The 24518-nt window shown below is 56.4% G+C and overlaps 1 protein-coding gene across 1 annotated transcript; it reads right to left on the bottom strand.

Annotated features, from left to right (window-relative positions):
- BRD3 (bromodomain containing 3) lies at nucleotides 1-22814 on the bottom strand. The gene is made up of 12 exons (XM_011931110.1): nucleotides 22376-22814; nucleotides 21918-22243; nucleotides 20974-21111; nucleotides 20199-20346; nucleotides 19018-19232; nucleotides 16733-17104; nucleotides 13966-14094; nucleotides 10530-10721; nucleotides 8516-8751; nucleotides 4467-4759; nucleotides 3146-3274; nucleotides 1-2167 (listed from the first exon to the last, which is right to left on the bottom strand). Exons 2-12 carry the CDS (start codon nucleotides 22128-22130, stop codon nucleotides 2052-2054), a joined length of 2181 nt encoding a protein of 726 aa, XP_011786500.1. The 5' UTR covers nucleotides 22131-22243; nucleotides 22376-22814; the 3' UTR covers nucleotides 1-2051.
- Nucleotides 22815-24518: the final 1704 nt, after the last annotated feature.

The raw sequence follows: 24518 nt of genomic DNA, 5'->3' as shown, positions 1-24518 counted from the left end.
TCCATTTATATTTTTATTATAAACAAAACTTAATTAAAAGTTTAACAAACTGGCTGAAAACTCACCAAGTGTCAGACTTACCAGCAATTTAAAATGTAGTAACTGACCAGCATTTCCTCATCAGAGTCCCCTCTCCAGTAAGGGTATACCTCCATCTGTAAGGGCCAGTGGACTCCGAATCAATTTTACGTTTTTTTTTTTTTAAATCACCATGTATTAGGATACTAATGATAGTCCCTATATCCATCCAGAAGTGCTGGCAGAAAGCACTGGCCAACATACAGGACAGACGACACCACGGCTCCATACCCAGCGTCTGCCTGGAGGCTCCCCCACGCCGAGGTCCGGGAGAATGCCTGGTTTCAGTCATTTCCAGGCTAACTGTGACAACGCGTGAGCAGGGAGCACCGTGCGAGTCTCCAGGAGGGAATCCTCCTGGGGCCCAGAGACTCCTCCACCCCTGAGGAGGGCAGACAGGCTGGGGAGGGCCTGGCCAGGCCCCTGGAGGCTGGCATGGGGCAGGCGTGCCCACCCACAAGCCTGGGAGGCTAACCCTGGCATTCCTGGCCGAAGCCGCCATGCTCATTGGTGGGCCAGTGTGGGGCATCCCCGCACTCAAAGGCCATATGGCAGCCTCTGGGAAAACAAAACCAAAACATAACCACCTATTAAACTCTGTATATTATTATTTTTTACAATAGAAAGTTAAAAATCAAGACTTAGATTTACTATACATTTTTTCTCTCAGATTACAAAGTTTATATTATATAACTGGGGTTCCCTAAATCGATTTCTTTTAAAACAGTCTTAAAGAGACCAGAAGTGAATACAAAAGAACTAAACAAAATAAAAAATTAGAATGTGCTGTAGCTGAAAGCTGTCTATACCTGTAAGCCTCCAAGTTTCATACAAAAAAAAAAAAAAACCACAAAGAAAAAAACCAAAAAACCCAACGAACCCAGGGGCGAGCGCGCGAATACAGATGTGGGTGAGCACCGCGCGGTGGCAGGAGTTAGCACCTGGAGACGACAGGCCGCCGCCAGACAGGACCCAGGCCCGGCACACCACTGACAAGGCCTGCATCTCTGCGATTGTGTGAATGCATTTCTTCTGCGGTTTTTTTCTTATTTTTTTTAAAAAAATGACCAATGATGTTAATAAATAACTATTTATATACACAAAAGCTCGGGAAGTGGTTCCCAAGGGGGCAGCAGCAGCAGCAGCAGGGGCGGCGCTAGCCAGGCAGGGACTCACAGCGGGCTGGACTTCCGTAGAAAATTGCCGAACCTTACAAAAAAAGTCTCCTTTTTTTTTTTTTTTAAATCTTTTCTTCTTTTTTTTTTTTTAAAGTTGAGGTAAAAGCTTCAGTGTATGGAAACCTGCAGGCTGCACACACAGCCACTCTGTTCCCTCCGAGGAGCTCCTGACATCACCACGACCGGAGAACGCACATCCCACCCGACCCCCACAAGGGCTCCACGCTCCCGGCTGGGGCTGCGACAACCCTTCGCTTAGGCCCAGCCTGGTCCCCACAAGCAGGCACATCTGTCCTCAGCCCCTCCAGAAAGAGGCGGCCGCGTCAGACACGAGGGTCAGAGCTCAGGGCCCACATGACAAGGACGATGCGTGTTGACAAAGCTAACAGCTTTCAAATACAGTACCCATGGCCGAGACATTTCCTTGGAAAAAATGCTTTCTTGAGCTGTCGACCAGGTTGGGCCTAAGCAAAGGGATTCCACAAGGTTCTTCGGTACGAATCTCACACAGTTTTCTGGGGTCATCGGGTTAGCATGTGAAGTTGTCATCTCCAAGTGACTGAATTCAGTGATGAAGAAGAGACTTTCTGCAGAGTTCACACCTTCTCATCAAGTCTAACGCACACACAAGATAGATCTCTGACCTATGAAAGCAAAAACTGGAAGATATCATAACACTGAATTAAGAAGCAGACCTGCACACCATGGAACAAAAGTAGTATATGAACCACAGAGGGGTACGGCAGAGTCTCGGCGTGTGCGACATCCATCTGTCCTGTTCTGTCCGAAGCCAGTTCACTCTGAGTCGCTGCTGTCGGAGCTGGACCCGCTGGAGCTGCTGCTCCCAGACTCGGAGGAGCTGCTGCTGCTGAGCCTGGACGGGCCCCCTGAGGGTGCTGAGCCGGGTTTCTCTGCAGAGACATAGACAGGGAGATGCGCTCTGCACACCCGCTCCTTGACCTGCTTGGCGGCATGTCATCCATGCCAGTGTGACACCATCACACCACATGCCATGATCCACCCATTTCCTGGCCCAGTCGTTTAATCAGTATTTATTGAAATTAATCAGGTCAACAAGACTATCTGAATATACTTGAGACAGAAAAAATGAATGCAGACTACTAACAGGAAAGGATGGATGCGAGAAAGGCCGCCCATCAAAAACATCAGCACACAGCCACCAGCAGCAACAACAGGAACACCACCTGCTGGCGTTTCTGGAGCGCTTACTCTGCCTGGGGTGTCCCAAGAGTGACTACAGAAGACAGACCCCTTCAGTGGGCAGGGTCACGGGCCCTGTCTCGACATTGGGCAAACCATGTCACAAGGCCATGGCCCCCAGCTAGAACATGCTCCAGTCCAGACAGGACCATACTGTCCCCCGTATGTGTGTCCTGGAAGCCAGGGAAAGAGACGCGTGCTCTAACAGGGTCCAAAAACGGAGGCAAGGGCTCAAATGCTGGCTCCCCTGAACACAAGACCTGGCAATGCGCAGGGCATGGGGCTGGGCCTCCCACCTCTGCTACCTCAGCCTGCTGTGAACTGCTCTCACTGCCAGGGAACAGTCACAAAGCTCACTGCCTAGGGGCTGGGCTGCCCGGTCGAGCCCCACAGGAGCCCTCGCCTGGGGGGTCCTCTGTCTATGGTGCCCTGGAATGGGGTGTATTCACACACCCCCTACATTGCACACCTCCCTGCAGGGTTGGGGTGTGACCCCCCAGTGACAGATAAGGAAATCGCGGTTTCAGGAGCTCAAGAGCTCATATAAGAACATGGAGTTCATCAGGTAAGCCACACTCAGACGTGGGCCTGCTTGATGCTCAAATCCCTACTGCTGACACCCCCCAACCCCCACCAAAGAGAGGTGGCATGGCGGCTGCAGGCGGTACCTTTCCGGGCGGGTTTCTTGCTGCTGCTCAGCTGCCCGCTGACGTCCTGCAGACGCTTTTCCAGCTCCTTCTTCTTTTCCTGAGCTAGCTCCTCTTTCGACTTGGCTGCCTGTTTCTTCCCGCTTGCTGCTGTGGGGGAACAAATGGGCACTCAGACTGCAGAGGGGACCGATGGGGCAGGAGCCAGGGCTGCATCCAAGTGACTAAGGCCCCAGCCCTGCACACTGGCATCCACACCAGCTGCCCAGCTTTCGTGGGTCTGGGAGCTGACAGATGCAGAGCTGTCACCAGCGCTTCGAGTGGCAGAAATGACTGGGTTGAGACAGACCCACCACCACCCGCATCTGCTGAGCCCTCAGGGTGTGGCAAAGCCTGGATCCTAAGGTGACAGAGGCCATTCCTACGGTGCCAGCAGGTGCACGGGCAGGATGTGGTTTGGCCAGTGTCCCTCATGTGCAGGGCCAGAGCCTCTGATTCATGGACCTGCCTCACCAGGGCCACTGCTCCCCACTGCCTGACACTCCTGAGTCACTCCCCGCAAGTGGACCTGGTGACCTCCCGTGGGTCAGACGCACCGTGACCACACAGATACTCCATCCAGGAAAAGGAGACTCGCTCTCAGAGTCTCATGCACACCCCATGCACACCCAAGAGGCCACATGCAAGTTCAAGTGAGCCCTGCACTCAACTGACAGCCTGTGGGGGTTGCCACAAGGGCCGCCTCGGGTCTGCCCTCCCTCCTACTCTGCCAGACCTGCAGACCCCAGCAGTGACTCGTTCCTGCCACTGACTTCAGGGAAACCTGGGCCGGTGCCCCAGGGTCCGTCCTGTGAGGCCTCTGGACTTGTGACTCCAGTCAAAGGGAGGGTGTCCCTGTTATAAGAGAAGCCGGTCTGTCCTGCAAGGGACCATGAGAGGTCACCTGCAGCCAAGGCCCCAAATGGAGGGAACCTCAGGAAGGCATGCAGTGAGGACCCTAACTGGGCCCTGAATGAATGGGGTTTGGGGCTGAAGTCCAGCCCCAGGGTTGCGCCTTCCCTGGACAAGGTTAAGGCCAAGGCACGCAGTGCTGCCCATGTCCCCGAGAATAGGGCAAGAGGGCTCTGGCTGGGTGGGGCTCAGGCCTGGGTTCAGCCCCAAGCCCACTGGCCCTGGCTGAGCACAGATATCCTCAGGGCATCTGTGGTGGGACCAAGGAGCCAAGACAGTGTGGCAGCCCTGTGCCCACGCTCGCTGCGCAGGGTCTGTGAGGAGTGACAGGAGGGGCAGGCCAAGGAGGGGAGAGGAGCTTCGAGCACCATGCTCCACCCAGGCAACTTACAGAACGGTTTCCTTTGCTTTTTCTGTAAACAAGACTTGACGTATCTCTCCAGTTCCCGCAAAGTGGTGGGTTTCAGAGTCTCAAAGTCAATTTCTATCTCGTCGGGGTTGGAGTCCCTGAGCGAGGGCTCCCGAGACTGGATGATGTGTACCACCCGGCCCAGCTTCTCCCCGGGCAGCCGGTTGATGTCCAGGCTAAGCTGGCGCTTTTCATCGTAGCTCATGGGCAGGCCTTCCTCCTCTTCCTCCGAGTCGTAGGAGGCAGATGCCTGCTTGCTGCCTTTCTTCAGCTGTCTGGGGCAGAAGACAGAGCAACGTGGCGTTGAGTCTCTGTCTACCTGCCCTGGGAGCCCACTGCACATACCCCTTCCTCCCAACAGCAGGCTGTTCTCTGGGACCAAGCGTTCTTCCCAAAGTGGTGCCCCAAGGCAGAAAATCCAAGTTTAGAAAAGTTGCTCCCAGCTGCGGGGTTTCCAGACCTTGGCCAGAAAACAATTACAGAGGTTAGTTCCTCTCCACACCCCATAGGTGTCTCAAACTCCACAGGTCAAGAAATGATCTCTGTATTCAGGTAATCCAAAAGAAGGCAAAAAAGGGGGAACAAAGGAACAAAAAACACAGAGGAAAAAGAAAATAATAAAATGATAGACTAAAATCCAATTATATCAATGATGTGAAATATAAACTGTCTAAGGCCTGGCATGGTGGCTCACGCCTGTAATCCCAACCCTTTGGGAGGCTGAGGCAGGCGGATCACGAGGTCAGTAGATCGAGACCATCCTGGCTAACAGGGTGAAACCCGGTCTCTACTAAAAATACAAAAAATTAGCCGGGCATGGTGGCACATACCTGTAATCCCAGCTACATGGGAGGCTGAGGCAGGAGAATTGCTTGAACCAGGGAGGCGGAGGCTGCAGTGAGCCAAGATCTTGCCACTGCACTCCAGCCTGGGCGACAGAGCAAGACTCCGTCTCAAAAAAAAAAAAAAAAAAAAAGAAAAGAAAAAGAAAAAAAAGAAAGAAATATAAATGGTCTAAACACACCAACTAAAAGGAAGAGATACTCAGGTTGGATTAAAAAACAAGACCCAACTTACATAGTGTCTACACAAATGCCACTTTAAATATAATGTTCTAGCTAGGTTAAAAGGAAAAAAGTGAGAAAAAATATATACCATGCAAACATTAGTCAAAAGAAAGCTGGGGTGGCTATATTAATTTCAGACAAAGTAAACTTCAGAAAAAGGAATATTTTCAGGAAAAAAGGACAATGCAGGGACGGGCATGGTGGCTCACGCCTGTAATCCCGGCACTTTGGGAGGCCGAGGCGGGTGGATCACCTGAGGTCAGGAGTTTGAGACCAGCCTGGCCAACATGGCAAAACCCTGTCTTTACTAAGAATGCAAAAATGAGCCAGCCATGGGGGCAGGCACCTGTAATCCCAGCTACTTGGGATGCTGAGGCAGGAGAATCACTTGAACCCGGCAGGCGGAGGTTACAGTGAGCCGAGATCGTGCCACTGCACTCTAGCCTGGGCAACAGAGCGAAACTCCTTCTCAAAAAAATTTTTTAAATAAAAAATCAAAACGAGATTTCAAGTCAGTAATCTAATCTTCTACCTTGTAAAAGGAAGCCAAGTCTAAACTAAGCAAAAGGAAACAGTGAAGATGAGAAATAAAAGTAAAAACATTTTTTTAAAAAATCAATGAAATCTCATTATGTTTCTTTGAAAGATCAGTAAAATTGGTAAGTCTCTATCCAGATTCACCAAGAAAAAAGACACAAATTACCAATATCAGGAATGAAAAAGACACACCACTACAGGCCCTACAGACAATAAAAGGATAATAGAGAAATACTAACAAATAAACCTATGTCCATAAGTTTGACTATCTGAGTGGAATGGATTAATGCCTTCAAAGGCATAAACCTCTAAAACTCACTCAAGAAGAAATTGATAATCTAATAAGTCTATACCTATTAAAATAATTGAATTCATGATTACAAACTTTCCAACAATCAAAACTCCAGGCTCAGATGCTTTTGCTAGTGAATCCTACCAAACATTTAAGTATTAATATCAATTCTGTAAATTTACTCCAGAAAACAGAAGAGGGGCAACACTTTTCAAATCTTTTTTTTTTTTTTTTTTCTGAGGCCAAGTCTCACTCTGTCGCCCAGGTTAGAGTGCAGTGGCGTGATCTTAGCTCACTGCAACCTCTGCCTCCCGTATTCAAGCAATTCTCCTATCTCAGCCTCCCGAGTAGCTGGGATTACAGGCGCCCACCACTGCATCTGGCTAATTTTTTCTATTTTTAGTAGAGACACGGTTTTACCCATGTTGGCCAGGCTAGTCTCAAACTCCTGACCTCAGCTGATCTGCCCGCCTCAGCCTCCCAAATTTCTGGGATTACAGGTGTGAGCCACTGCATCCGGCCTTAAATCATTTTTTAATTGCCTCTAATCGCTTGAATGTTATATCCCAAGACTTTTTTTTTTTTTTTTTTTTTTAAGAGACAAGAGTCCTACTGTGTTGCTCATGGTGGTCTCAAACTCCTGAGCTCAAGTGATCCTCCTGCCTTGGCCTCCCAAAGTGCTGGGATTATAGGTGGGAGCCACCACACCTGGCCCCAACTCATTTTTGAGGCCAGCATTATAATGATACTAAAACTAGACAAAGAGAGTACAGGCTGGGTATCCCAAAACCAAAAATCCAAAATGCTCCAAAATCTGAAACTGTCTGAGTCTTAACGTGACGCTCAAAGGAAATGCTCACCGGAGCATTTCAGATTTTCAGATTTGAGATGCTTCAGATTTGAGATGCTCAATGGGGAGTATAATGCAAAAATTCCAAAATCTGAAAAAATCCAAAATCTGAAGCACTTTTTATTCTAGAAACACCCTTATTTTAGATAAAGGATACTCAACCAGTATAAGAAAAATGGATTTTTGCATCCCTCTCCAAAAAGGAAAGAAGGAGGGAGAAAAGAAGGGAAGGAAAGACCCACCCCAACCATTCCACTCACTGTCTCCATTAATGGCTGACCCAGCCGTCCAAGCGCAAACCCAGGACCCCCAGGCTCCTCTCCTCCCCTCTCCAAGCACTAGGGCCTGGCCATGCCGCCTCCCAAATTACTCTATCTCCAGAGCCACACCAATTTATCTTGCCTGCACAACCACGATAACCTCCAAAGGGGTATCCTGTCTTCCATTCCAGATTCCCACTAAGCTCTTCTCCACAGCGGCAAGGATCCGACCATGCTGAGCTTACATCCTAACTCCCCTTCATCTACTTGGAAAGGAAGCGTGAACACCTCAAACGAAGCCGGCCGATCTCGGCAGCCTCAACTCACCTCTTTCCCCAACTCGTTCTTTTTCAGTGGTGCCAAATTTGCCCTCATTCCCAAAAGGAACACGTCCTGCTGGCCTCTGTGGCTTTGTACCCACTGTTCCCTGTTGTTAGAACTCCCTCCCCAGCCCTCGGCTGCCAAGCTTGCTCCCACACAGCTGTTGCCTCCCCCCTGGGAAGCCTCCCTTCTACCTGGCTGGGAGAAGAATCCTGGGCCTGAGCTCCCTCCCTACTAGCTCATATTGCTTTGTGGCCCCTGCGTGTCCCCAGCAGACACTCTTCAGGGTGGTGTCCAACCACAGCGGGGACTCCCGAAGGAGGCTGAATGCAGCTGTGCACGATTCCACCACCCCTGCCCCCTGCCTATGGGCAAGCCCAAAATGGGGTGCCCAACTCCCCCAAGTCAAGATCCTTGGCCCAGACCAGGAGAACATCCCAAAAGCTTCAAGATGTGGAGACCAGGCCGTGGCAGCACTTCAATGCCCAGAATCCAGGCCTGCCCTGCAGACAGCTGAGCAGCACCACCTGAGCCCCCGGACTTCCCAGCACAGGTCTCATCAGGTCCTCAGTCTCCCCGCCCCCATCACCCTGGTTTCCAGGCGGCCACGGCACAAAGCCCCCAATCCCAGCACTGCTGCTATGTGAGCCCCCACAGCACACTGAGCGCCAGGCTCTTGGAGCCTGAGCAGGTCTGGAGCCCACCTGCCGGCCACGGTCGTGCTGTTGGCCTTCTTGGCTGGAGCCTTCTTCTGCTGGGCCTGCTTGGCAGGCGGAGCCACCTTGGCCTTCTTCTCTTCCTCGGCCTTCACCTTGTGCTTCTCCTTCTCCTTCTCCTTATCCTTCTTCTTCTTCTCCTTCTCCTTCTTCTCCTTCTTCTTCTTTGGTTTGTTTACTGGGGCCTGAGACAGGGCGGCCAGCTGCTCGTGCACGGCCTTCAACTGGAAAAGAGTGGGCAGCTGAGCAGGCGTCGGGCACAGCCCACACCACTGGGGCTGCCTGGGGCCCTGGACTGGAAGGGGCTTGGGGTGATGTCGGAGCTGCCTCCGCTGGGCGTGGAGGTGAACCAGGAGCACCCGGGCCCTGCTCTGCCCCTCACTCCCCTGTGACCCCTAGTGAGTCATGAGCCCTCTCCACCTCGGCTTCCTCACCTGCAGTGGGGAAGAGCTGCCTGGCCACAGGCTCAGCACTGCACAGGCGGCACAACAGGGACTCGCTAAGGGCAGCTAACTTTTTAAAAAAAACTTATTATACTTTAAGTTCTGGGATACATGTGCAGAACGTGCAGGTTTGTTACATAGGTACACATGTGCCACAGTGGTTTGCTACACCCATGAACCCATCATCTACATTAGGTGGGCAGCTCACATTTTTATGACCACTGTTTAGATGAGGAAGGACTCTAGAAGTTTACATGCCCGCACAAAGGAGGTTTTCATCAGTAACTTCTGGGAAGCCATTTGATAATACACAGGTCTCCGGGGTTAAAACAAACCACTGCCAGCAGCCAGCATTCATCCGGGGCCGCCCTGCGGCTGGCAGTGTGCCAAGCGCCTCGCCCTCCCCACTGCAGCCACCCCCATGGGAGAGGAGAGGCACTGCCCAGGTGAGGACACGGCCTGTCCCTGCCTCTGGGTGGTCTGTGCAAGGAAGACAGCGGGTGGGTGGAGGAGCTGCCACCTCACAGACAAGGTCTTCCCCGCTGCGTGTCCTTGCCACTCCAAAATCAAATGTCCAGCCCAACTGGGGACTGCAGGGCCATCGCTGTCCTTGCAGCCCTGATTCATGCCGTTCCCCTCCTGACTCGACAGCCCTGCTCTATTCTCTCTCAATCTGGGGTCCCAGAAATCATGCACCTGGCTGGCTGCCAGAGGTTTGGGGAAACAATTCACATCTTTCTCAATTCGACCTCGAGACAGCTCAGAGGGGATGACATCTGTCCCATACTGCAAACGAGGAAAGCGAGGCAGAGAAAGGGGAGGAAGCACAGCCTGGCAGCTGGGCTGGGGCTGGGGCTGGGCAGCTGCACGGCAGGGCCCTCAGGACCCTGGAGCCTGCACCCCACCCCACTGCAAGTGACTGCTTGGAGCCCAGGCACTACTGCGGCCTCTGCAAGTGCCTCACAGGCCTTTCTCAAGCAGAGCAAGGCACACATAACCACACATGACCACTAAGCTCCCACCTGAGGCCCGCCAGGTCTCCAGAAACATCCCAGCCACGAGTCAGCGCAGCCGCCCATGTGTGCTGTGGGTTAGGCTCGCACCACGAGTCAGCGCAGCCGCCCATGTGTGCTGTGGGTTAGGCTCGCACCACGAGTCAGCGCAGCCGCCCATGTGTGCTGTGGGTTAGGCTCGCACCACGAGTCAGCGCAGCCGCCCATGTGTGCTGTGGGTTAGGCTCGCACCACGAGTCAGCGCAGCCGCCCATGTGTGCTGTGGGTTAGGCTCGCACCACGAGTCAGCGCAGCCGCCCATGTGTGCTGTGGGTTAGGCTCGCACCACGAGTCAGCGCAGCCGCCCATGTGTGCTGTGGGTTAGGCTCGCACCACCCCAGAACAGACCGGGGGGGGCACTCTGAGTGCCTTTACGAGCAAGCACTGCGGCAGCTGCTGTGGGACACAGGGCAGAGGAAGGAACCACGCAAAGGGACGGACCTTGGGCTGCCGTGCCAGCAAACCCGCCTCAGCCCCTGAACCCCACCCAGGTATGCCAGTGCCCACCTGCTCCTGCAGTTCTGCCAGCCTGGTGGCCCGCTCCTCCTCTGAGTCCGAGCTGCCTGAATCCGAAGAGCTCTCCTCGCTGCTACGGCTGCTCTCGGCACCCTTGCTCACCACGGGGGCCGCAGGGGCAGGCAGTGCCGGCGCCTCCACGGGCTCATCCGGCATCTTGGCAAACCTCATCTCAAACACGTCCTGCGGGAGAACAGAGGTTGCCCTGAAGGCATGGACCCCCATGGGGCTGCCCCTTGGTGTGGGCCCTCAGGGTTCCTGAAGTGCCCCTGGGGTCGGGCCAGGAGGAGACAGGGTTCCACCTGCCTGGGGGGCTGTGGTTGCTTCCATCTCACCCTCCCTCCCTCCCCAGGCAATTCCTGGGGACAGGCCTGGGAGCAGGGGACAAAGGAGCTGGCCCACAGCTCCCTTCACCAACTCCACGAGCCCTCTCTAGAAGATGCACGCATCCTCATAGCCTGCTGGCCCGAAGCTCCCCGGGGCTGCCCCTGCTGTGAAATGGGAGTGTCTTCCTTTGAACTCGGACAGGGTCCTCCACAGCCACAGGAGTCCAAAAGTGTTGACCTCTTCCCATCTCTTCACCCCGGAACTGACTGCAGCATCACATCTCATGAAGGGTTAACTCCAAAAGCTAGTCCAAAAGGCCAAAGTCTAGTCCTATCAGTATTTTATTTACAAAAAAATAGAAAAATTAGCCAGTCATGGCAGCACACGCCTGTGATCCTAGCTGTTCGGGAGGCTGTGGTGGGTGGATTGCTTGAACCCAGGAGGTCGAGGCTTCAGTGAGCTGAAATCATGCCATTGCACTCCAGCCTGGGTGACAGAGTGAGACCCTGTCTCAAATATAAATACATATATATAAATATTTTATAACATATTATACATATATATTTTTTTTTTTACTATTTTTTTTTCTCTCAAGACAGAGTCTTGCTCTTTTGCCCAGGCTGGAGTACAATGGCATGATCTCAGCTCACTGCACCTCCACACCCTGGTTTCAAGTGATTTTCCTGCCTCAGCTTCCCAAGTAGCTGGGATCACAGGTGCGTGCCGCCACTCCCAGCTAATTTTTTGTATTTTTAGTACAGCCGGATTTTCATCATGTTGGCCAGGCTATTCTTGAACTCCTGACCTTGTGATCTGCCTGTCTGGGCCTCCTAAAGTGCTGGCATTACAGGTGTGAGCCACCACGCCCAGCCTACTTTATTTTCTGTAGGGACAGGGTCCTGCTCTGTTCCCCAGGCTGGTCTTGAACCCTGAGCTCAAGTGATCCTCCCACCCTGTCCTCCCAAGGTGCTGAGATTACAGGCGTGAGCCATCACCCCCGAACTTCCTATCAAAATTGACTTTGGAAAGCCTGTGGACCAGGACCTGGGCCCTCAGTAGCCCCTCTCAGCAAACGTCCCCCTCCCTGGGGCAGCCCAGGCTCCGTGAAGACAGGGATGCACAGTGATGCGGAAATGAGGGGAGATTTCTTTGCCAAGCTCAGAAACCTGAATCCATACCGTCTGCCCACGTGATGTGCCTCCACTGTTCAGGCTGGACCCAGCTCTGAAAAAGCCCACCCCAGGCTCTCATATCCCGGGCTCTCCTCTCAGATGTCCCCAGAGGCAACCCAACCCACAGAGCAGCGACCCAGGCCCCCATTCGGTTGACAACCTTGAAGGTCATTCAGGTCAGGTCATTTTGCTGTTGGGCTCTAACCCCACAGCTCAACTGATAACATGGTACAATTGCTAAATAGTGCTCAGTCATGGAAATCCATCAGCCTCAGGGTCTCACTCTATTGCCCAGGCTGGAGTGCAGTGCAATCACAGCTCACTGCAGTCTCAAACACCTGGGCTCAGGTGATCCTGCCATCTCACTCTCCTGAGTAGCTGGTACTAGGGACACACCACCACACGTGGCTCGTTTTGAAAATCTGTGGTAGAGACAGTTGGTCTCAAACTCCTGGCCTCAAGTGATCCTCCCACCTCCGCCTCCCAAAGTGCTGGGATTACAGGCGTGAGCACCATGTCTATCCAACAGCACCTGTTGCAGGAGTAGGGGGGGCAGAGCTGCTGGCATCCCTGCTTGGTCTGCAAGCCTGGGTTTCCATCCTCTATGCTCAGCTCCCTCGTTAAACTCAACCCAGCATTTACCAGGCTCCAGAAGACTGGGCTTTGCAAGGTCTTTTGGGTTCAAGACACAGTGAGCAAGGTCTCGGTATAAAACCGAGGTTCTGATGGCTTCCTCTGGATGTAATGGGACCTCCAGGACCACTCTGCTATCATCCCCCGCAGGACCCAGTGCAGAGAGAGGGTGGCAATGGCAGCAGTGCCTGGGAGAGGAACTTGGGCAGGCCCTGTGCGCGGGAGGGTGGGAAAGGCAGCAGGACTCGCAGTGGGGGAACGAGTTTCTCTCTCTGCCCCTTTTATGGGTCCTGTGTCATCCACAATAATACCAGGAGCTGCTTGGGGATTTCAAAACAGTCTGTGCAAGGATTGCGAACATCTTACACGACATTCTGGGTCCCGTGAAAAGAAAAAGCATGCTGGAAGAGAACACATACCCATAATTCTCCCCTTTCCTCCAAAAATCATGTCCTTTGATTAAATAACATTTATAATAGTGGTGCTGTTATTGATAAAAGCAAACCACCTGCAATCACAATTAGAAAAGATAAGAATAGATTCTGGCGCATCCACCACACCAAAATACGTCTGCGGGACCTGGACTTTAGCAGAAAAATGCACATGCAGGCAGGAGCACGCACACAGGTCCACACGCGCACACATGCACACACACAGGTCCACGCGCGCACACGCACGCATGGAGGTCCACGTGCGCACACGCGCGCACACATGTCCACACACAAACACAAATATCTCTGTGAGGTCTGTGCACGTTCACAAAGTCCCTGTGCTGAGAGTCAGACCAAGACACTCCTGTTTTCCCTTAAGGCATCCCACTGCTTCCTGCATCTTCTCCAATCCGCCTTTTACTTCTGTTGTCAGAAAAGCAAAATGCTACACAAGCTACTGTCATCTAATTCATCCACCGGCTGCACTGTCAGGCTCGTGTCCAAGCCTCTCCTTGCCACAGAGACTTGCTGGAAACTACAGTCGGTGAAGCCACAGGAGAAAGGGCATCTGCCATCCCACCTGGTATATGCACCAGCCCCTGGAGGGAAAGGCTCACTGCTGTGACACCCCTACAGAGTCCCAGCGGTCCCGCCTGCTCACTGGCTGCCCTGCCCCAGCGGCAGCTCCTGGAACCCAGCTCAGAGCCTGGCAGGACCTGGTTGGCACTCGGGAAAAACGTGTTGAGGGAATGAGGCTGAGGCCTTCCTCAGCTGGACAATTACCTGGGCACCCACCCCACACCGAGGCCAGGATGCCCACAGCGCCGAGCCGAGCTGCCCCACCTGTGCCCAGCCTCGGGTTACCTGGAGTTTCCGGGCCATGGCCACCACCTCGTGGTCTGGGGGATTGTATTTGTAGCAATTCGAGAACATCAGCCGGACATCAGCAGCAAAGCCCTGTGCGTCTGGGTACTCTCGGCCATCCATCTTCCTCTGCAACACACAGCGACAGGGGTCAGTGAGCGTGGCCTGTGGCCTCAGGACTCTCTGCCACACCCCACGAGATGAACTCTGGAGCAGGAGCCACTCCCAGCTCCAGGGCAGTGCCTACTGGCCTGACCAGCAGGACACCTCAATTCTCCGGGACCTCATACAAGGAAGCTCAAAGTGAGGACATGAGAGGGTGACTCGATGGCTTGGCAGGGAGGGTCTCGGACTCCACAGACAGATCTCCCGGTTGGAAGAAAAAGGCGCTCAACGAGAAATCCCGGGTTCCCGCGGGTGTCCCTCAGCCCCTTCCTTGTCCAGAGCGTCCCTTCACACAAAGTGGGTAAATCTTCACAGGCCGACATGCCATCGGCAGCCCCGGGGCGGCGTGAGGCTGCGGCAAAGTCAGATTCCACCAGCAACAGGGACCTGCTCAGTCTACACAACGAAATGTTATTTTTCCCTCGAGGAAGCCAGTAGCCGTTAGCCAGCTTGCGTTTTACACAAGCACCCCGGTATCCCAGGGGCCGAGCTGGACCTAAGGGACTCCATGTTGTTGTCCAGCGGCAGTTCCTGAACCCACAGGGGTGGAGGCAATGGGGGCGTGTGGGCCGATACCCACCCACGTTTACTCGGCCACACAGAGACCCTAGAGCAAAACCCACCGCAGGTCCCACCTGGCTTTGGCAAGCAGAGAACTGAGGCCAAGGCCTGGGCAGACAGTCCCAGGTGGCAGGGGTGAGGAGGGGCACGCAGTCAGTCCCCAGAGCTGGGAGGTGCAGGTGGCTCGGCCGGGGAGTGGCCAGAGGCAGGATCGTCGACAGATGTTTCAAGGTGGCCACTGGGAACACGCCAGTTGGGGCAAAAAGAGGTCACACTGCGCCGGAGGGAGTGAGTTTCCCATCCAGGGACGGCTTCAAGGAGAGGGACCTTGTCGGGGACTTCGAGGGGGGACACACGCAAGGGCAGGGCGAGTCTACCCCGACCGCTCCATGGGGTCCAGGCTGCATTCATCCAGGTGCCAGTGAGATGGAGGGGCTGGGTCCTAACCCGCAGAGGGTGCCCCCCAACTCAGGGCCCGCACCCTGTGCCCTCGGACATGAGACCCATCCAGAAGGAAGGGCTGGCAGAAAGAACCCGGAAGCACAGAGGAACCTGAAAGCCTCTGATGTTGGGAGAAAAGCTTGTTTTCTGCCTTAGCAGATGCCGGGGCAAACCATCCCCAAAAGCTCCATCTGTAAAATCCACAGGTCCTGAGGCCTCTCTCGCTGATTCACTGCCCTTTCCCCGCAGCGTCTGGGCCACACTCTCAGGCAGCAGGTGCTGCCACGGCACCTGGCTTCTCCCCACACCAGGACAGACAGAGGTGGGAAGCTCTGAACAAAGCAGATCACAACTTTAAAGTGAACTGGTTTTCTAGAGCTTCTTTATTACGGTTTCAAGGGCATATCAGACCCTTCGACCAAAACGGAATTAAGCTGAGCTTCAGTCCGGCACAAACGCTGGAACCCCCAATGATGTTCCAGAAATTCCTGTTACTGTGCTGTGGTAGACACACAAACCCTGGCCCTGGAGGCTGGAGCCGAGGCTCCTGGCAGCTTCTGGGCCGCGTGGCTCCGGCCCTCAGCTTCCCCACCCACGGCAGCGAAGCCAGGCGGCCGCGCTCATCGCTTTCGCCTGACTGTGCACCCGGCACTGGGGCCTGAGCCAGCCAGGTCTGTCCCGGCCTAGATCCAGTCAACCAGGGAAGAAAAGGCTTTCATCAGGGGATCCTGGCTCAGGGGGTGCAGAATAACTGCGACTGGCTTTCCAGGATGAAAACAAAAAACTGCCCAACAGGGCTCCCAGCAGCTCTTCCCAGGGCCACCAGCAGTTGGCAGAGGAGGCGGGCCACACCTCCACCGCCTGCATGTCCCTGGGAGCTGGCTCAGAGCTGTCCCAGAGGGAGACCAGGTGCCAGCCAGAAGTTTGGAAAGGCGCTCAGGGAAGACCTCGTGGAGCTCACCCTGCCTTGGGGTGGCGCAGCTCAAATGCCACCCCCCACCGGGACCAGACTCACTCTGACCTGCTGCGAGGCACACAAGAGGCCAAGCAGAGGCTGCTGCCTCGAGAAGATGGGCATGGGGGAGGCGAGGCTCTCAGTCTCAGCTCTGCCACCCACCCAGGGCCCGCTTCCGTCTGGTGAGGGGGTGGGGCTTGGAGGCATTTAAGGGACAGAAGCCAGGCCATCCCCACCGGCCGCCTCATTCCGATCTGCTGTGAGGCGCCTGTATCCAGGGCTTGAGGGAGGCAAAGTGTAGCTTTAAAACTGGAGCCAACTGTGAGAGTGGCCCAGATCTAGGGGCCCCCTGACCTGATGATACAGAATGGGAGGTGGGAAGGAAATCAATTAAATCACCAAAGGGGTTTGATGGGAATAAACACAACAGAGCCACAGACTCCGGGACCCCCAGGCAGGGCACACCTTTCTCACTGAGCCCTGCCAGCCACAGCCAGGGCCGCAAGGGCCAGCCCGGAGGGTGTGCTTCTCCGGCAGGCGAGACCCTGCTCCCCGAGAGCCCCCACTCAGCCGGCACAAGACATTAGCACCCACGGCAGATCTGCAGGACGTGGGCAGAGCAGGGCCTGCCGCGCGGCCACGTACTTTCACAGTGCTGAGGTCCATCGGGTGCTTGATGATGTCATGGTAGTCATGCAGCTCCAGGGCCTCGGCGTCCACCGGCTTGTAGAAGGGCCAGGCGTAGGCCGCGTGCTTCTTGGACAGCATCTCCCTGAGGATGCTGTCGCAGTAGCGCAGGTGCTCTGACAGCTTGCCCTTCTTGCCTGCGTGCTGGGGCACCTCGCCGTCCTCCAAGTCCTTCTTGGGAGGCTTGATGGGGCGGCCACCACTCTCTCGCCGGGCCACCACTTTGGCCTGCTTGGGGTCTGACAACGGCGGGGGTGACTCACTCCGGCTGGCAGTGATGGCCGATGTCGTGGGAGTGGTTGTGTCTGCTTTCCGCTTCACGCCCTTTTTCTGCGACAGTGAAATAACCAGTGAGCCCCGGAAACCAGGCCGCCGCCCCGAAGACGCATGTCACTGCAGCCGCGTTTCTGGGGCACTGCCTGTCTGCCTGCCTGGCGCTGGGCTAAGCGGCCACATGCACGGCCCCACAGGAGAGGACACCAAGGCTCAGGGGCCACGTCACTGGCCCAAGGTCACACAGCTGGCAGTGGTGAGGCTGGGACTCTCCCTCAGGCTCAACTCTGAAACCCGCCCTCACCTGGGCGTGGGGAGACCCCTCTCTCCCTTAGCCCCGAGGGCTCAGGGCTCCCGGGTGGGCTCGCACCTCACACCCCAAGCCATGTGAGGTGCTGCATGCAAATTCGCCAGACACCTAACAAGCACCCAGGCCAGGACCCGGGGACCTCAGCGCTGCAGAGACCTGGGAACTCCCTGCTTTTAGAGACCAGCAGGAAAGTTCCAGACAAGGGCCTGACAGCGGGGGCTCCGCAGACAAACACAAGTTTTGCGGGACAAGGAGGAGGCAGGAGAGCATTCCGGACACAGGGCAGGGGCAGCCCAACCAGGAGGCATGAAGCAGCCACAGCAGCTCTGGGAACAAGGGACTTCAGGGAGTGAGGGGGCGAGTCTGGACTCCATCCCGGCGGCAATGGGAGCCACTGAAGGCTATTTCAAGCCAGGAGAGGAGGGAGACGACCCACAGAGCCTTCCACGGGTGTGTCCTGGGGGCGGAGCCAGGCACCAGGCAGACACTCATGTTTAATGTCCAGGCCTCCTGGGGGTGTGCAGGTCTCTCTGGGCAGCCTGCAAGGGCCTCAGCACCCAGCACCCATGGGCATCACCTCAGCGTTCCGGGGCCAGGGCTCAGTGTGCACCCTGAGACCAGCTCAGCCGGCTTCTAATCTTAGCCCAGTGGGAGAGGAGCCAGCCCACGGCACCTGCCGTCTAGAGCGCCACCCACAGTCACTGCCCAGCCAAGCCGCCGCCCTCGGACTGGCAGGGGCCGGAGCCGGCTCTCCACAACACTTGACAGGCACCCACGGGCTGCCAAGCGCCAGGCGCGTGCCGTAGAGGGCGGGTGGGGGCAGGGACGGACTCATCTGGCTGTGGCAAATGGGACATGCTCCAGAAACAGCCCCCGCTGGGGGAGACGGCTTGGCCGGGGGCCACCCATATGTGCAGGCAGTGAAGGCCACGGGGAGGGGAAGCAACGGAGGTGGCGTTTTACCTTGGGCGAGCCATTTAACCCCTTTGAGCGCCCGCTTCCTCATCTGTAAGATGGGGGAAATACTGTCTGCCCCAGAGGGTTGCTGTGAGGATCAAATCGAAGAAGATAATACACATAAGTGCCTGGCACGGGCCCTGCCCAAAGCAGGAGACTCACCAGGCCTCGCTAGCCCCAAATCTTGCAGGGAGCACCCACTCCCTGCCGAGACCAACAGGGCCCGCTGTGAAAAGCTCCCAGCCAAGTGGGGAGCAGGATAGGCAGGTCCCCATGCTCCCATGTGGAGCCCACGGGCAGGGCCGGCTTGGGTGCCGGCACCTCACAACGCACCCAGGTGGGTACAGCTGGCACCACTCTCCTGGCTGTGAGCAGGGGAGAACCGGGACCCTCCCACCCTTGCTTCTCTCCCACACCTTCCCCACCTTGACCAAGCCCTTGGCCAGGGCTTCTGGCCAGAGAAGCTGGAGTTCAAGTTCAGCCAGGCCCTCCCTTACCAGCTGTGTGACCTTCAGCTCCCCAGGCCTAGGTCTCCTCATCTGCGTCAGGAACAACGGCCTGACCTCCCAGGGCGCAGAGAGAACCACTCCCAAGAGCCGGCACTCAGGGAAAGATGGGAGCCCCCCGCCCACTGCTCCTGCCCTGACCTCAGGAACCCTGGCTGGGCTCGGACGCCCCAGCCGTCCGGACTCAGGGTGCTCACCTTGACGACAGGCGGCGTAGGAGGGACCACAGGGACAATGGGTGTGGCAGGAGGAGGTGGGGCGGCAGCTGGGGGGACCGGGACCGACGTGACGTTTGCAGTGATGGTTGGTACAGGGGTGGCAGCGATGACGGGCGTCTGGGAGACAGTGGGGGGCACGCTCTGAAAGGGGGTCGCTGGGGAGACAGAGGACACGGCCGCCACTTGCTGCGTACCTTCAAGACAAGGAAGGGACATTTGGTATGCCAGGCTCTACTAGTATTTCCAGAAGCTTCCAGTGCCACCCCTCCAGCCAGAACATGGGGGCCAGCTCTGTGCTGCCAAAACCCCCAGCCAGAAGAGCCCTCCATGCTGAGATGCCCCCAACCCTGCATCCTGGGGGCAGGACTGCTCTGGCTCATCTTGGCTAAGGGCTCCCCGCATGAAGGGGAGACCCCCGCCACAGACCACAGGAGGCAGAACAAGGAAGCCAGGGCAGTCCCATGGCCCGGCAGTCAAGGGCCACCCTGGAGTCACAGAAAGCTGGTACTGAACTCGGTTCCCTCAGTAACTAGCTGAGTGACCCAGGATGTGGCCATACTTAAGCCCCCAGCTTCTCCCATCTGCAACATGGGAAAGCACACAGCACTGAGCATCCCGCTCGGTCAGCCTTTGGACACGCCTGCGTGCCAGGTTTCCAGGCCAGGTGGGATCCCAGGGCTCACAGCACTAATCACCACCGTGCTCCCCAACAAGCAGAGGCGGTCTTACTGGACCAGGGAGCCGAGCAGGTGACAGTGACTCTCAGGTCACAGAGAGTACAATGAGTGCTGGAGAGACAGAGCCCTAGGAGGGGCGCAGGCCCCAGGTGTCACGGAAGAAGTGACTTCAGGGCGGGAGCTGGAAGGGAGAGCAGGGTTTGGGAGGCGAAGAGCAGGGACAGGCGATCCTCCCAGACCATGAGCTCCTCCCTAGAGTGGGCTCAAAGGCAGCCGGCTCCGGCGTTAATGTCATCTGTATCCCCGGGCCAGCCGCCCCTCCAACATCACCCACAGGCCACACTCAGCCAAGACCCAGCACCCACGAGCTCTTCATGACAGATGGGAAACAGCCCAGATGGCTAAGGGACTCGCGTCCCAGCCCATCCGTCCGTGGGCCTCTGCACAGAGGCCCCGCCCCTTGCCCGCCCTGGCTCCCTGTACCTGCGCTCTGGACTCCCGCAGACGGCTTCCGGCCTTTGCCCTTTGGAGCAGGGGGTAATAATTCAACTTCCTCTTGGGGCATCTGGGCCACTTTTTGTAGAAAAATTTTCTCTAAGGCTTGGGCCATTAGCACAATGTCATCTGTGGGCTGAAGACACAGAGAGTCCAGGTCACCGGTCAGGAAAGGGGCTGGGTGCTTGCAAAGGACATTATTAGTTGTAGCTCAAAAAATACTTAAAATTTGTTAACAAATTTGGCAGCACAGGAGAGAACTAAATGAATATATATAATATATATACACATATGCATACATATATATATATACACACACACAGACACATACATATATATACACACACACACACTTTTTTTTTGAGATGAAGTCTTGCTCTGTCACCCAGGCTGGAACTGCAACCTCCACCTCCCAGGTTTAACTGATTCTCCTGCCTTAGCCTTCCAAGTAGCTGGGATTACATAGGTGCCTGCCACCACACCCGGGCAATTTTTTTGTATCTTTAGTACAGATGGGGTTTCACCATGTTGCACAGGTTGGTTTCAAACTCCTGAGCTCAAGAGATCCGCCCACCTTGGCCTCCCAAAGTGCTGGGATTACAGCTGTGAGCCACAGCACCTAGCCAGGTGATGGCTTTGGGCCGGCCCAAGAGCTGCTGCAAAGCGCCCAGGCCCACCTGGCACTGGCAAGAATGGCCGGGGGATCCACGCCACACAGCACCCGAATCCTTACTGCAAGTGGCATTCTGGGCCGGCATCTTACCTTGTTATAAATGTAACAATTTGTAAACATGGTGTTGAAGTCCTGCATACATTCACTTGCACTCCAATAGTAATTATTTTCTAGTCTCTTCTTAATAGTCCCCATATCCATTGGGTTTTTTATTATTTTATGATAATCCTAGGAAAGAGATTTTCAGAGGCATTACCAAAAGATTCTACATAATTATTTTCGCAATTCCCAAGAGGACACAGCCTGGCCTTTCCAAGTGGACTGAGGACTGGGGCTGGCCCAGAGGCACTTTCTGATCTCTGACGGCAGTGGGCTATGGTGAGGTGGGCACTTGGCCAGCTCCAAACTCCTGCCTAACCTCTCTCCGGACCCCAAGCACGTGCAGAGGGGAGCCCACAGGGCTAGGGCAGACCCCAGGACAGGTCTACATACTGGAGATGGGGCCAAACCTTTCGGGGTCTAAACCTACAGGTGACCAGGGCCTAGCAGAGCCTAGAGCCCAGGCCACCAAGCACCAGACCAGGGCTTCCTCTGCAATGCTCAGGGTTTGTCTATTTGGGCCCAGGTCAAAAATGAGCGTGCAGCTGCCCGGAAGGCAGGCCTTAACATCTCTGCCTCTAACTCCAAGTGGGCTCACCAAGCTGGCAGATGGGCCATCCTGCAGGAGCCAGTGAGGCAGAAGGCCCCAGCGAGCCTCGACTCCTAAGCCCCGTCACCATCCACCTGCTTTCCTCCCAGACACGCCTGGCTTCTTCCTATTTCCTGCACCTGGGGCAGCCGCCCTCCACTCTCCCACACCCACGTGGCCGCTGTGTGCCTTCGTGCTGTGGGCTTCCTGAGGCACAGGCTGTCCCCAGCTTAGCAGCACCTTCCCAAGGCCAGAGTGGCAGTCTTTCCAGGAGTGGGGGCAGCATGAGGGGGACAGAGGACGGCAGCAGCAGAACGTGGCTCTTGGGGAGGCAGCAGCTACGCACCGGCAGGTTCAGTTTGATTGCGTCCACGGGCTGGTAGAAGGGCCAGGCGAACTGGTGTTTCCAGAGCGTCTTCACCACCACATTCTGCATGTACTGCAGCTGGTTGGTCTTGCGGCCGGGCTTGCTGGGGTTGGAGACCTCCGGGGGCGGTGGGTTCACAGGGCCCGGGGCTGCCGGGATCCCCGCGGGGGCGACTGTCGTGGTGGTGGACATCCTCTGGCAGCTCGTTCACTTTGTGTCACAGCAGCGGCTTGGAGAGGCCCTGGCTGCTTCTACACTCCCTGAGGAGGCGCGACGTCCCATTTCTGGGCCCAACCAGGCGACAACTGCAGGGAGGAAGCACAACAGAGAGGCAGGCCAGTCACCTTGGGGACCCCACCTCTCCCCACCTCTCCTAGCTGCGGCAGGCTCCAGAGGGCACCTGTCGAGCCCCGGCAGGGCCTGCTCCACTCACTCACCCCCGTTGCCCAGCCACCCAGGTGAGTGGCTGTCGGGAGAGCTGCTCAAGCCAAACGCCACCAGCTCAGGATGACTCTCCAACCACTGCTCTCAGGCCCGGAAGGGAAGGCCTGGGCGGCGGAGGGAGCTCAGGCACACGCCATTTGCTCCCAGGTGGGGGCTTGGGGGCACACGCTGGGAGGCAGGTGTGCCAAGGGACTCAGCCACTGGCAGCCTTCTGCCCACCAACCAACCACTCGCGGGGGCCGACTAGTTGCTACTGGGCTCTGACAGCTTGGCTACGACAATGTTCTGAAGAGTGACCCATGAGTGGACAGCCACGATGTGGGCCCAACACAGCCACGGGAAGTGGGGCCGGCACAACACAGACGTTTGCAGACCCAAACACGGTGCGGGGAGGTGGCACCGCCAAGCGAGGCCAAGCAGTGAGGTTCTACCGTAACCAGGAGAACAAGCCCAGGTTTGTGATGGCGGCGTGGTTGTGACCCGGCCTGACTCTCGGCCAATCAGAGAGGTGGGAGCAGCAGCTCCGACCCTGCCGACCTCCGCACCCCAGCTGACCACGGGGAGCTCTGCACCTGCAAGATGCTGGGGCTTCCCTGGCCCCGACTGGCTGGCCACAGGCAGGGCTGGCAGGAAGAGGCCACCGCCACCCTGCCTGTCCCAGGAGGGCACAGACAGTTGGGAGCACCCACAGGAACGCTGCAGAGTGGAGAATGCATGCAGGCCTCCAATCACGGCCAGGGCCCTGCGGTGTGGCCCCGGGTCTACCTGTAAAGGTGTGGGGCAGACGTGAGGAGCTCTAACCCGGCACCTGGGACTTCAACTTCAGCCGCGTACCTTGCTGCCATTTGGGCCTTTCCCGCGCTCGTATAACTGACAGACAGGTCAGGGCTGCAGGCTCCCCTCGGAGCACAGGCAGCAGCTCTGCCGTGGGAGGAGTCGGCTCCGGCCCCAGAACCAGCCACTTGTACATGCTCAGGGTAGACAGTCAAGACTAGGAAAGTGTGTGAGCTGGCTGACATTGGTTGATCTCCTGAAATCTGCCCCGGTTGGCAATTACACCCCAGCAATGGGCAAATGCTGCAAACCAGGAGCCCCTCCCCAAGCTGGATGTTCGATGTTGTCAGCACCCTGCATGGCAACCTCACTTCCTCCCACCCCACCCCAGAGTGGAAAGGGCTTCAAAGCTACGCGCAACGCAGCTCACCCACCAAGCATGTCCGCACGAGAGAACATGTCTCAACTCCAGGGGCGCCCACCTGTGCCAAGGTCTCATCCAGGGAAGCCCCTCATACCCAACCTCTTCCACGCCCTCCTGGGGTGAGCAGGTGCCTCCATGCCCCTCCATCTCACCAAGCCGCTGCTCACAGCCCCAGGCTGCAATCCTGGTGGGGAGGGCAGCTGCGCCGGTTTCTGTGTCTTCACCCCAGACACAGAGCTGCTGTGCTGGGCACAAACCTGGGGTCCCCCAAACGCCTCTCTTCCTGCTGCCCCAGGCCAGAGGGTGGCGGCACTGCCCCTTGGCACCACCACTTGCTACGATTTCCATGAAGCCTTCCCAGCAGGGTTCCCTGCTCTGCCCCGCAAGGACCGCCTAGCCCGTACCGCAGGGTGATCCTGTTAAAACCAAGTCAGATCAAGTCACTGGTCTGCTCAAAACCTCCCAGGCGCTCCATGTGACTCAGAGTGAAAGCGAGTCCAGCCCCACCCTGGCTGGTGGGGCCTGGGGCGACCCAGAGTGACCGAGTCCTGAGACCTGTGTCCTGTCTCCTGTGACTTGCAGCCCTCCCTCAATGCCTGGACAGCAGCAGGCTCCTGCCCTTCCAAGGTCTCCAGGTACCTCCCAGAACACCCTTCCTGCTGGGCCCCAGGCAGCACAGACGCTAGGGCCAGCCACACGACCTGTACCACTTCCCCACGAGGCTCCTGAGGGTGGAGGAGACAGGCACAGAGAGAGCTCACGCCAGTGACGGGCACCAAGCAGCACACGCAGCTCCGCTGAGACGGCCGGGCAGCACCGACAGAAAGCCCAGGCTGTGCTGCTGCCGCCTCCCAGGGCACTGATGTCGGTTCCCAGGTGTCAGTCATGGGGGGAAATTCCCAGTACCCACTGCTGCTGCACAGGCCCAGGAGCCAGGA

This window comes from Colobus angolensis, unplaced genomic scaffold, assembly GCF_000951035.1.
Source record: "Colobus angolensis palliatus isolate OR3802 unplaced genomic scaffold, Cang.pa_1.0 Scaffold9, whole genome shotgun sequence".
NCBI lineage: Eukaryota > Metazoa > Chordata > Mammalia > Primates > Cercopithecidae > Colobus > Colobus angolensis.
This window is presented reverse-complemented; position numbering and strand designations above follow the sequence as displayed.

What these genes read in the sequence shown, in the direction of transcription:
- BRD3 (XM_011931110.1), bottom strand. Translation starts at nt 22,130, where the DNA reads ATGTCCACCACCACGACAGTCGCCCCCGCGGGGATCCCGGCAGCCCCG. An exon ending in TGGACCTCAGCACTGTGAAA is followed by an intron (nt 14,095 to 16,732) that starts GTACGTGGCCGC and finishes TGTGTGTTGCAG; the next exon opens with AGGAAGATGGATGGCCGAGA. An exon ending in CAAGAAACCCGCCCGGAAAG is followed by an intron (nt 2,168 to 3,145) that starts GTACCGCCTGCA and finishes ATGTCTCTGCAG; the next exon opens with AGAAACCCGGCTCAGCACCC.